Consider the following 9,833-nt stretch of genomic DNA (forward strand, 5'->3'; position numbering starts at 1 on the left):
CTTTCAAAAGGTCAGGTTTGGCCCCCGGGGACATGACATTGACATGTGTTTGTGTTTTTGCTGTATAATCAGCTATTTCCATAAACGTACTTTCATTACAAAAATGTTTTGAATAAAGACCAAATCAAATGAGGAACCTGTAAATAGAAGTTACAAGATGTTAGCCCGCTTTCTATCACGCCACATTTCTTACCTTTGATCTTGTATCTGCACTAATCTAATTAATCTGTTGATTAGAAATATAAACTACCACATCAGCGGTCCATTAACTTAGCAGCCACACCTACTAACAGTTGAAGAATAACAATAAAATCCATTCAGATCCTCTCACTCAACTCTCTCAAGCAACAATTATATATCTTCAGTCGTTGACCTTTTAGTGTGGAGTCACTGACGTTACAATCAGATCATCACTGTCCTTTTGAGTTTCACAAACCTGTCCACGGACCCATCTCTTATCTCTTATCCCACACCTCTCTGCTCTTTATCTGTTTGCAATTTATCCACTGCTGGATTCAAAAAACAGATATTGTTTAGTTTCTTTCTTTTACTTTGTTTCATGTTGGAAATTAATAAGTATATTCTTGAACAAAAATATGGTTTATAAATAAACTGTATTGACTTATTTTTAGCTTTGGTCAAATTAAATAGCATCATCAGTTTGTTAGAGCTTCGGTAAAGCCCGACCAAACTGGACCATGAATAAAATAAGGCTTGATGAGTCGAGGAAATCACAGTATTGAAGTGAAAGCATGGAAACCAGTAAACTAATAAAATTTATTATCTTAGTATTTCTGATACAAAAGCTATACCTTCACTAGCTGAAGCAGATGGCCTCCCCTCTCTGAGCCCAAATCTGTCTGACATTTGAATTTTTACATTGCAGTTTAAAGTGATTTGCATCAACTGCTTTTTGGCAGTATTAAAAACAAGAAAAATTAAAACAACACCCTCGATAACAGCTTTGTAATGAAAATATATGGGGCTAATTTAAATGAGTGTTACTATTAGAAATATCAGGCACACAAAAATGACCACTATGACTGACAGATTTAAAAAAAAAAAAAAGGAAAAAAAGGAAAATTTCTGAGCCAGAAAAAGCTGGCAGACAGCTGGACGTAGCAGGGAATGTTAGCTCAGATCAGAAGACAGCTCACTTTAATGAAAACGAGCTCACAGTTCTTTGAGTTTTCAAAGTTAAAGTCACAAATGAAAAGAACACAAAACTAAAACAAAAGCAACACAGTAAACCACATGAGAAAAATTCAATTACAACAGTTCTGTGCTGGAAATGTTAAGTAGAAATGAAAAAAATGACACCTGTAATTTGTATATTTTTAAGAAACAGTCCCCAAATAAAAGGAAAGTAAGTATACATTCAACTTTGTGAACCTGAACCTTGTGTTGCACTTTTTTGCAAAAAAAAGTTAAAATTTTCTGCAAGTTGACTAATCAGGGAATTATGTCATTGATTGCACTGTTTTAAGTTTTACAGGTCATCACAAAAACTACCTCAGTATGAACCTCTCTAAAACCCTAGATACAAACTAAAGTCGCCTCTATTTGTTAAGGAAACTAAGATCTCCTGGCATCTGCAGTAAATTGCTGGAGATGTTCTGTCAGTCTGTAACTGCAAGTGTGATTTTCTATGCTGCGGCCTGCTGGGAAGACAGCATCAGAAACATGGATGCAAGGAGGCTGGGCAAAGCAGTGAAGAAAGCTGGCAGATTGGACACACTGCGGGTGGTACAGGAACAGAAAAACATCAGTACTGGATGATCATTCGCACCCACAGCCATCAGGCTTTTAAATTCTCATACAAATAGGACATGAGTTATGTCAGACACTCAAGTTTCCCTTTGGGATCAAGAAAGTTATTCTCATTCTTATCAATGCAAATGTTCTGGCAGGAAACCCAATGTTCACCAGCTGAACAATGAAATGAAACTTGACTTTTAAACAGTCCAAGAATGAGCAAATCAGAAAGCCAGCGAGCCTTCATCTCCTCTTTTGAATTCAGTTTGTAATAACTTCTGTGCCCTCGTCCTTTCTTTTCATAAGTACATTTTTATTTGTATTTTTTCCCATTCCTCACACTGACCAAATTTTCTCACAGAATAAATAAATAAATAGACAAACTTCTCCAAAGATAAAAACAAACAAATAAATAAAAACGATCACAAATAAACAAAAACAAACAATCAAAAGTTGGAATCAGCGCGCCAAGGAGTTTCGCCTGGTGGTCACGTGACTTCCATCCTAGAATACCTGTGAAAAGTCGGTAAAAGTCAGATTTCTGAGGCTTGCGATCATTTTATGTTCATTATATTCATTATTTATTTATCGAAATGGTTTCTTAACTTTGTTCATAAATATCTAATTATAAATTATTTTATAAATGCCTGATTAGTAGCCAGCGAATGTGGCTAAATTTTTAGCTAACTGTGCAGCAGAAAAATGGCGACTAACGGTTGTGAGGAGGAAAACACTGCTGCCGATGCTGCGATCTGGAGGCAAAGGCTGCTCAAATGCTGGAACTTTGTCCTGGTCAACAAGTTTTTGTTCCTAAGTGTGTTGGGGGTTGCTGGTGGTAAGTGATGACTGGTTAACCCACCAATTACTTTGTTCTGAGCGGTATGGTTTTGTGCTGCTGTTAAATGTATTTTAATTTCACTTTATTGTGATTATTCCAGGTTATTGTTTAGCTGCACAGCGCTCTGTGACTAAATGTCTGTGGAAGTGTTTTATAAATAAACTTACAGGGTTAATTTACTTCTGATGCAAGTCAAACAGTATGAGGCAAGTCAACAGGCTTAATCACTGAATTTTAATCAGGGTAAATGTGAATTAAAATAATGTCAATATTAATTGCGCATGCGCCAGTGGTTTCTTTATTTCCTTCTTTTTCTTTTATGTTGATAGCAGCTGTTATTAAAATGTTTAGCTGGTCACAGATGATCAGAACTCGCTCTTTTTGGCATATTTGTTGCAGGTGAAAATCCCACCAGGTTAAACAGCTACATCTAGTGGGCTAATGGAGCCATCGCAGGTGTTTTCACCGTTTCCACTGTTGACAGTTGAAAGCTGCTGTTGAAATAATTCAAATAAAGTTTACATGGGAACATTAGAAAAGGTTGCTCCTGCAATTTATTTACTAAAATTAAATATTACAATAAAACAGAAAGAATAAAAAAGAAATACAAAATAAAAACCAAATGTGCTAGTTTATACCAAAACAGCACTATTTCTTTTTTAAATTGCAAGTGTAAATAAAAATACTCATTGTTCGTTTAAAAAATCTAACAGACAGGGTTTACACTGATGATTCATTCAGAGTAACTTTCATTTTTATCCAAATCTTTTACAAAGTTGTGGGACGGAAAAATTAGCACGATGAAGGCTAAAAAACAAAAATGAAGGGTTTCTGTCAGAAGTGACTAACTACCAGATAGGTCTGTTATCTAAAAAAAAAAGTCGTCTTTGGGGGGATTTGGAACAATGGAGATATATAAATCCTTCAGTTGAGTCTCATTGTTTTAGGCAGTGAGAAACTGTATTTGGTATAATCACAGTTGGCTGTGTATATACTGTTTTTTCAGGCTTCTGATCCATGGCCTGGTGATTCTGCCAATGATCTTTTTCTTGTTTGTGAGGCGTAACCCCCTCCCTGTCATGAGAGCGGTCACTTTAGTCACTGCAATGCTGATCTCATCCAGGTAAGACACACACTGAGGGCGGTGTTCTGTTGTAATCAGAGGGTAAGTTCAGATGTAATCCTGGATTTACAGGCTTATGAAGGTGGTTCACTTTTTCCTTCCTGGCTTCTGTTAGGCTTTATTTATGACACATTTTTCCATTTTCTCAATACTGCTACTCGTGTTGCAGCCAGTTTCTATTATTAATTTCTGACATAGTCTGACCTTCTTTGTAAAATATGTTGGTTTAAGTGAAGCCAGATAAAGAAAAGGTTTTAGCAAAGGCCTCACAGCTCACCCAGTAAATGTTTTATAATTCCATAGCTGTTCAAGCACTAACAAATGATGTGCTGCCTCTCATAGCTCTGCTGCATTGCCCCTCATGTTTTTGTGCTGTGAGGAGAAACTGAGGATCAAAAGAAGAGTCCCTCGCTTCATGCTGCCCATCTGCACCAGCACCAACATGAACGGAAGCGTCCTTTACGAAGTGGTCGCAGTCGTTTTCATCGCCCAGCTCAACCGCATCAATCTGAACTTGAGCCAGTTATTTACCATTGCGTACCTCAGTATTTCTGTTGTTTCAGGCCTTTAAAAATGCATCATGCAGACTCTGAAGAGTCTGTATGCTTTGCTTTGGTGTGCAGTGTGACGGCAGCAGCCACCAGCATCGGCGCAGGAGGGATCCCAGCTACAGGAGCAGTGACCACTCTGTTTGTTCTGACAGCGGTCGGCTTACCTGCTCAGGATGCCTCTATTCTGGTGGCTGTAGAATGGCTCCTGTAAGTTTCGCTTTCTGTTCATTTTAATGTCTGACACATTACTACTGCTGCCTTTTCACATCTTAAAAACTGTTTGCTGTGTTTGTGTAAAGTTCCAAAGATCTCAGCAAATTCCTGAAGTCCTGCAGTAACTCGAAGTAACTGTTTTGTGGGGCTTTATCATCTTGCATGTCACTGTGGAGGAATTTCAGCCCACTCTTTTCAACAATGCTGCTTCAGTTCATTCAGGTTTTCAGGCATTCATTTATGCACAGCTCTTTTTCAGCCCAGTTCTAGCTGTCGGCAGATGGCCTCACATTTGACTCTAGAATAGTTTGATATACAGAAGAGTTCATGGTCGGCTCAATGACTGAAAGCTGCTGAAGGCCTGGGGCTGCAAAACAAACCCACATCATCACCACTATGATGACTGTTCATATTTGTATTGATGTGCTATGTTTAGCTGTTCATGTGTTTGAGGGTTGAAACTCATTATCAGAGTTCAGAAAGAACAATTTGCTGACTGGCTGCGTTCTGTGGTCATTCTTTGCCTTTCAGAGATCGATGCAACACCATCGTCAACGTCTCTTCAGACTGCATTGGTGTGTCGATCATCTATGAAGTGTCCAAAAAAGAACTGGAGGAGCATAGACAGGAAATGATACAGTAACTATGATGACTTCTTTTCTTTTTAACCATAAGATTTTCTCAGAGGTGCTTAAGGCCCATTTAGGATTTGTTGTTGTTACGATATGATAATTTAGCCTTTTCTTTTTTTGTGTCCCGTTTGGATCTTTAGCCACCAGAATTGTTGTCTTAAGGCCAAGAAAGATGCCAAGTGGATTTATTTTACCAAGTGGATCATCATGGCCTTGCCATATTGGTCCATTTGATTGACCTTTATTATAATTATGAATTTATTTTATTTTCGGTTGCTACAAACGGGACAGAAATGACTGGGGGATAGGACAGGGAGAAAGAATGAAAGAAAGAGAGGGAGAGAGAGAAAACCAGAGGGGAGAAGAGACGGTGAGAAGGGGGGGAAGAAAGAAAAAAAAAAGAAAAGAAAAACAAACAAAACACCTGGATCACCTGTATGGAGAAAAAAAACAGAAGAGAAAGCAAACAGCAAAGAGCAACATAATAAAAAAAAAACAGCACCATCACAATAAAGCTAGCAGTAGATAACAGTAGATACTAAATAATAAACTATATTGTGCAGCACGCAAGATAGCCAGCACACAATGTGCTTTGAGGCAGCAGCCAAGAAAGGTGTAGTCCGCGTCTGTGAATACCCGTGTGTACACCTGTGTGCATACCTGTGTGGATCAGCATGCTTGTATTCCAAAGGTTTCTCCATGTAACGATCTGCTAGGGAGTGTGGGGAGCCATAGCCCCGTCCACCAGGGTATGAAGCAGGTATGGAGGAGATCCAGGCCCCAGATATCCAGAGGCCCCAGAGTACAAGGACCCGAGGAGGACCACCAAAGGGGGGGGGAACCTTGCCTCCTGCTGGGGAGCTCCATATTCATATTGTCCAGTATGCTCCATCTGTCTTTACCCCTCACAGTCCCCGCTCGCTATTCTCACCTCCACACTCTCCCTCTTCTTCCTTTGTCTTCGGTCAACAGTGCCAAAGTTTACAAATTTACACCAGCACCTTAAATGTGTCATGCATGTGCACATCTGCAAAACTTACAGCTGCCTGGGATTTGTGGCATTGTTGCTCTGATTATGTCATAGCCATTGGCACAGCACCAAAATTACAGAATCTGGTCCTCAGAGGACTGCCTGTTCTGAGATCAGTTTCACCCACCATATTTTGAAATATTTAGCAGTTTAGTGACTCATATTAATATATCCCTTAATCTTTTCATATTTATTTTGGCCATAGTTGGAGTGAATATCTGACTTTATGGATGATAACCTGTTTGTTTATGTGTCTGCATGTTTCCACATACATCTCTGTATTCGGCTTTTATTCTAACTATGAAGCACTTGGGTTTTGAAAAGTGCTTTACAAATAAAGTTATTATTATGTCAAAGCAGCTACAGTTCTAACATTATGCCTTACCACAAACCAAAAAAGGTGAAAAAACAAAAACTAGTTGAAGTATTAGTGGTGTCCCTCAACTCACCTGTGCTCAATAAACGGAATGAGAAAAAAAGAAAAGTCAAAAGTGGCCAGAAAAGAATGGCCAGAGAATGGCCAAAAATTTGACCAAGTTAAAAAAAATCTTAATCTTCAGGCTGCAGAGACACAAAGATTTCAACAGAACAATTACCGGTTCCCTCAACAAGGGGAAAGCTATAAGCACATGCATTATTTCTCTATCCTCTCAGGGCATCTCACAGGAAGTGCAAAGTCAGGGTAGAGCAGCCACAAGAGACTGAAACCCAAAACAAAACGGACACTAAAATAGAGCAGATACACTGAAGACACTGCGCTGTCACTGAGGAAACACAATATTTTCAGGTCAGTGCCAGTCACTTGGGTCAAATTTAGGACCAACATACTGACTGTAAGAAATAGATCTACAGTAAGTCCTCATTAAAACCACAGTAAGTGGCAGTGTTGAGGGAATACGTCCAGAATACCTTTTTCATTTTGTCCCACCAACCAATTAGCTGACCTGAGGCTGCTGTGGCTGAAACTCTCCCAGGATGTGCTTCCATAGTTGGCCATAAGTTTCCTATGCAAATGATCCTTCACCTCTGACCTCTGTAAACAGTGCTGAGATAAGTTTTGTGGGCTCAGTCATTCATTTTGATTTATTATGAATTAACCTTATATGTTTAATATTCATACCAACATGGGGAAGCAAAATGCTCATCTCGACGCTTTAAAATGGGATCAACTGGAGCCAGCCTCAAGTGGTCACTGGAGGTACTGCAGTTTTTGGCACAAGAGGCTATGATGGCTTTTTGCGGTTTTCCTCTGTGATCGATTAGTTTGATGTCATTTTAAAGATGCAAATGCAGCATTGACATATGTTCATGTGAAACATGAGACAGAGGTTTTTTCACGTTAAGCAGGGAAATGACGGCAAAGTCAGACAAACTGATAAACTTTATTTAAAAAATAAGTATAAAAAGTCATACAAAAGACTATAAAGAGAACATTTAACTCACAATAATCAAAAGGCACAAGTAACCAACTTGATAAGCCGCACACTGCACACACTGCAGCCTGTTTGGTTTTGTTAGTTCAAAGCTTTCAACAGGCAAAAGTCGTAAAGTTTCTACCAAACAAAATCCAAAGATTCATTTCGTTCACAGCATTTAAAAAAAAGATCTGAAGCCCTGACAGGAAACAACAAATCTGTGCTGCTGGAGTTTTAGGTGGAGTCCTCCTTCCAGCGAACATCGACTCCACTCAGAGGGCATCCAGACCAGCTCTGTCAGCCCTCCTTCCACCAGACCTCCGCAGTCCTGGATCAAAGTTGAGGCACCTCACAGAGTCAGGATCCTGGACCGACGTGGCTTTGCCTAACCATTCCTGCAGAGCAGACGATTTTCAGGGTTTAAAGGCTGCTTCAGGGAGTCTCAGTCGTTGGCAGCTAGCCCGAAAAGCTCCAGCAGCTCCTTGTTGTCCTCATCGATGAGATCAGCCGGCTTCTCCCCGCAGTCGTTCTCCAGCTCGGGGTCGGCACCCAGGGAGAGAAGAAAGCTGAAAGAAAGATAAACCGTCGTCAGTGAAAAAGATCACCATGCTTCAGTGTCAGGGAGCGTGACCTTCTACATCTGTGGAGCCACTGTAAACATGATGTCAGCCTCCTCCAGCTGGCTCACTGCGATTCATGTGGCTTCCTTGGATTTGCATTGCACACAATCTTCCCTTAAGCTAAACTTTTTAACTATAAAGGAGAAAGTCTCGAGGCTCACCGTGCGATGTCTGGGAAGCCATCACTGCAGGCCATGTGCAGAGGGGTCCATCCCTCCTCGTCTCTCTGGTGGATATCTGCTCCATACTGGACCAGGAGCTTCACACACTCCAGGTTCCCAGACAGGACAGCCTCGTGGATTGCAGCCATGCCTGCTCAGAGAGGAAAGCAGGACACAGTTAGCGCACTGAATAAAGTCTGAGAAGAAACATTTCTACTAGTGTAACTGAGCCTTTCATTTGCGTGGCTCTCACCGGAGTGGTAAATGGTGTCGAGCGTCACTCTCTGGGCTCGGATGAAGCGTCCAATCCTTTCTAGCTCGCCCTGTCGCACATAGTCCTGGAAAAGGATGTCATTGGGGAAGTGGACACTTCGGATTGGCTTCAGAGAAGCAGCGCCTCTGCAGGTGATTGGGATGTCCTGGCTGCAAGGTTTGATTCCCAAGGTCTGGGATGCAGGGCAGTGATAGTATTTCATCATGGTCTCTGCAGAAGTTTTCAAATGCAGCAACTAGAAAAAGATCAGTCGGTCTGTTCTCAGTGTGGCTCTCTTGCTTTCTAGTGAAGAGTTCCTCTGAAGGCCCGGCCTCCCCGTGGGTCTTTTTATACTCTGTCGGGCTATTTTAGGATGCAACACCTCACAGATCCAGTGGCGAGATTTGGAAGATGAGTAGTCCCTCTGGCAGGCCGTCCCACTGGCCTGTCACAAGCTTCACGTCTCCAGACATTACAGCCAGTAACCCTTACCGCTGCTGTCACCCCCACATGCCCAGATGCTGTTCACTTAAAGATAGCGGTGACATCTTGCCAGCTGGGAGGGGGTGGGAGAAGATGGAGGCTTCTAGTAAACACCAAGCGGTGTTGGTGGGGGGGTCACAGAGGGGTAAGGTTGCTGGCATGTGGAGGCTGTTGACCAGTAACTGCCTGACACAAACAGTCAAGAAAGGACGACTGTCATCATGGTCATCATTATGTGTAACACAGGATGGGTAACTTCCAGATTACTGGGGTTTGCATCATCCTCTTTATCAGTAAGGCAGCACAGTCTTCCTCAGACTCCTTAAATGTGAAGATTTGCTTCATTTCACTTTAAGCTGTTTTTGTCTTTCGAGCTGTGCGATGCTAAAATACAGATGAAGTTTTGTTCAATGATAATCTCCAGATGAAAAATGTAAACACATTTGTGAAGTCCTCTGACTCCGCCTCTTTTAAATTTGTTTTAAAAAAAAAATTTCTCATCAAGTTTGGTATTGAGCCTGTGGTGGCTCCTGGTATCATGTAGAGTGACAGGGAAACACTCGGTGCATTATGGGAAAGCCCCAGCAACCTTTACCTATTGTAGAACAACTAAGGGATGGTCACCTGATACAGCCTTAACTACAAGCTTGGTGAAAAAGGAAAGTTTTAAGCCAAATCTTAAAAGTACAGCCTGAAAACTGAAGGTGATACACTGATTATTTAAGACCTTGCATGCGAAGAGAAAGATTTTAAGTTCTG

The 9,833-nt window shown here is 41.0% G+C and overlaps 2 protein-coding genes across 2 annotated transcripts; one reads left to right on the plus strand and one right to left on the minus strand.

Moving 5' to 3' along the window:
• Positions 1–2,045: 2,045 nt before the first annotated feature.
• Positions 2,046–5,123, plus strand: LOC309708786 (excitatory amino acid transporter 3-like; the record flags this gene model as incomplete). The annotated part of the gene is made up of 6 exons (XM_082537074.1): positions 2,046–2,590; positions 2,993–3,008; positions 3,600–3,716; positions 4,059–4,253; positions 4,340–4,474; positions 5,012–5,123. Exons 1-6 carry the CDS (start codon positions 2,458–2,460, stop codon positions 5,121–5,123), a joined length of 708 nt encoding a protein of 235 aa, XP_082393200.1. The 5' UTR covers positions 2,046–2,457.
• A 2,283-nt stretch (positions 5,124–7,406) lies between these two features.
• Positions 7,407–9,127, minus strand: ppp1r27b (protein phosphatase 1, regulatory subunit 27b). The gene is made up of 3 exons (XM_082536658.1): positions 8,592–9,127; positions 8,339–8,489; positions 7,407–8,123 (listed from the first exon to the last, which is right to left on the minus strand). The coding sequence occupies exons 1-3, from the start codon at positions 8,815–8,817 to the stop codon at positions 8,000–8,002; spliced, it is 501 nt and encodes a 166-aa protein (XP_082392784.1). The 5' UTR covers positions 8,818–9,127; the 3' UTR covers positions 7,407–7,999.
• Between the last annotated feature and the right edge of the window lie 706 nt (positions 9,128–9,833).

This window comes from Aulonocara stuartgranti (assembly GCF_965226115.1).
Source record: "Aulonocara stuartgranti genome assembly, chromosome: 6".
Lineage (NCBI taxonomy): Eukaryota > Metazoa > Chordata > Actinopteri > Cichliformes > Cichlidae > Aulonocara > Aulonocara stuartgranti.

Coding starts and splice junctions, on each gene's coding strand:
- ppp1r27b (XM_082536658.1), bottom strand. CDS start 8,817: ATGATGAAATACTATCACTGCCCTGCATCCCAGACCTTGGGAATCAAA. Junction 8,490..8,591: donor CGACACCATTTACCACTCCG/GTGAGAGCCACG, acceptor CTCTCTGAGCAG/GCATGGCTGCAATCCACGAG. Junction 8,124..8,338: donor GGCTTCCCAGACATCGCACG/GTGAGCCTCGAG, acceptor TCTTTCTTTCAG/CTTTCTTCTCTCCCTGGGTG.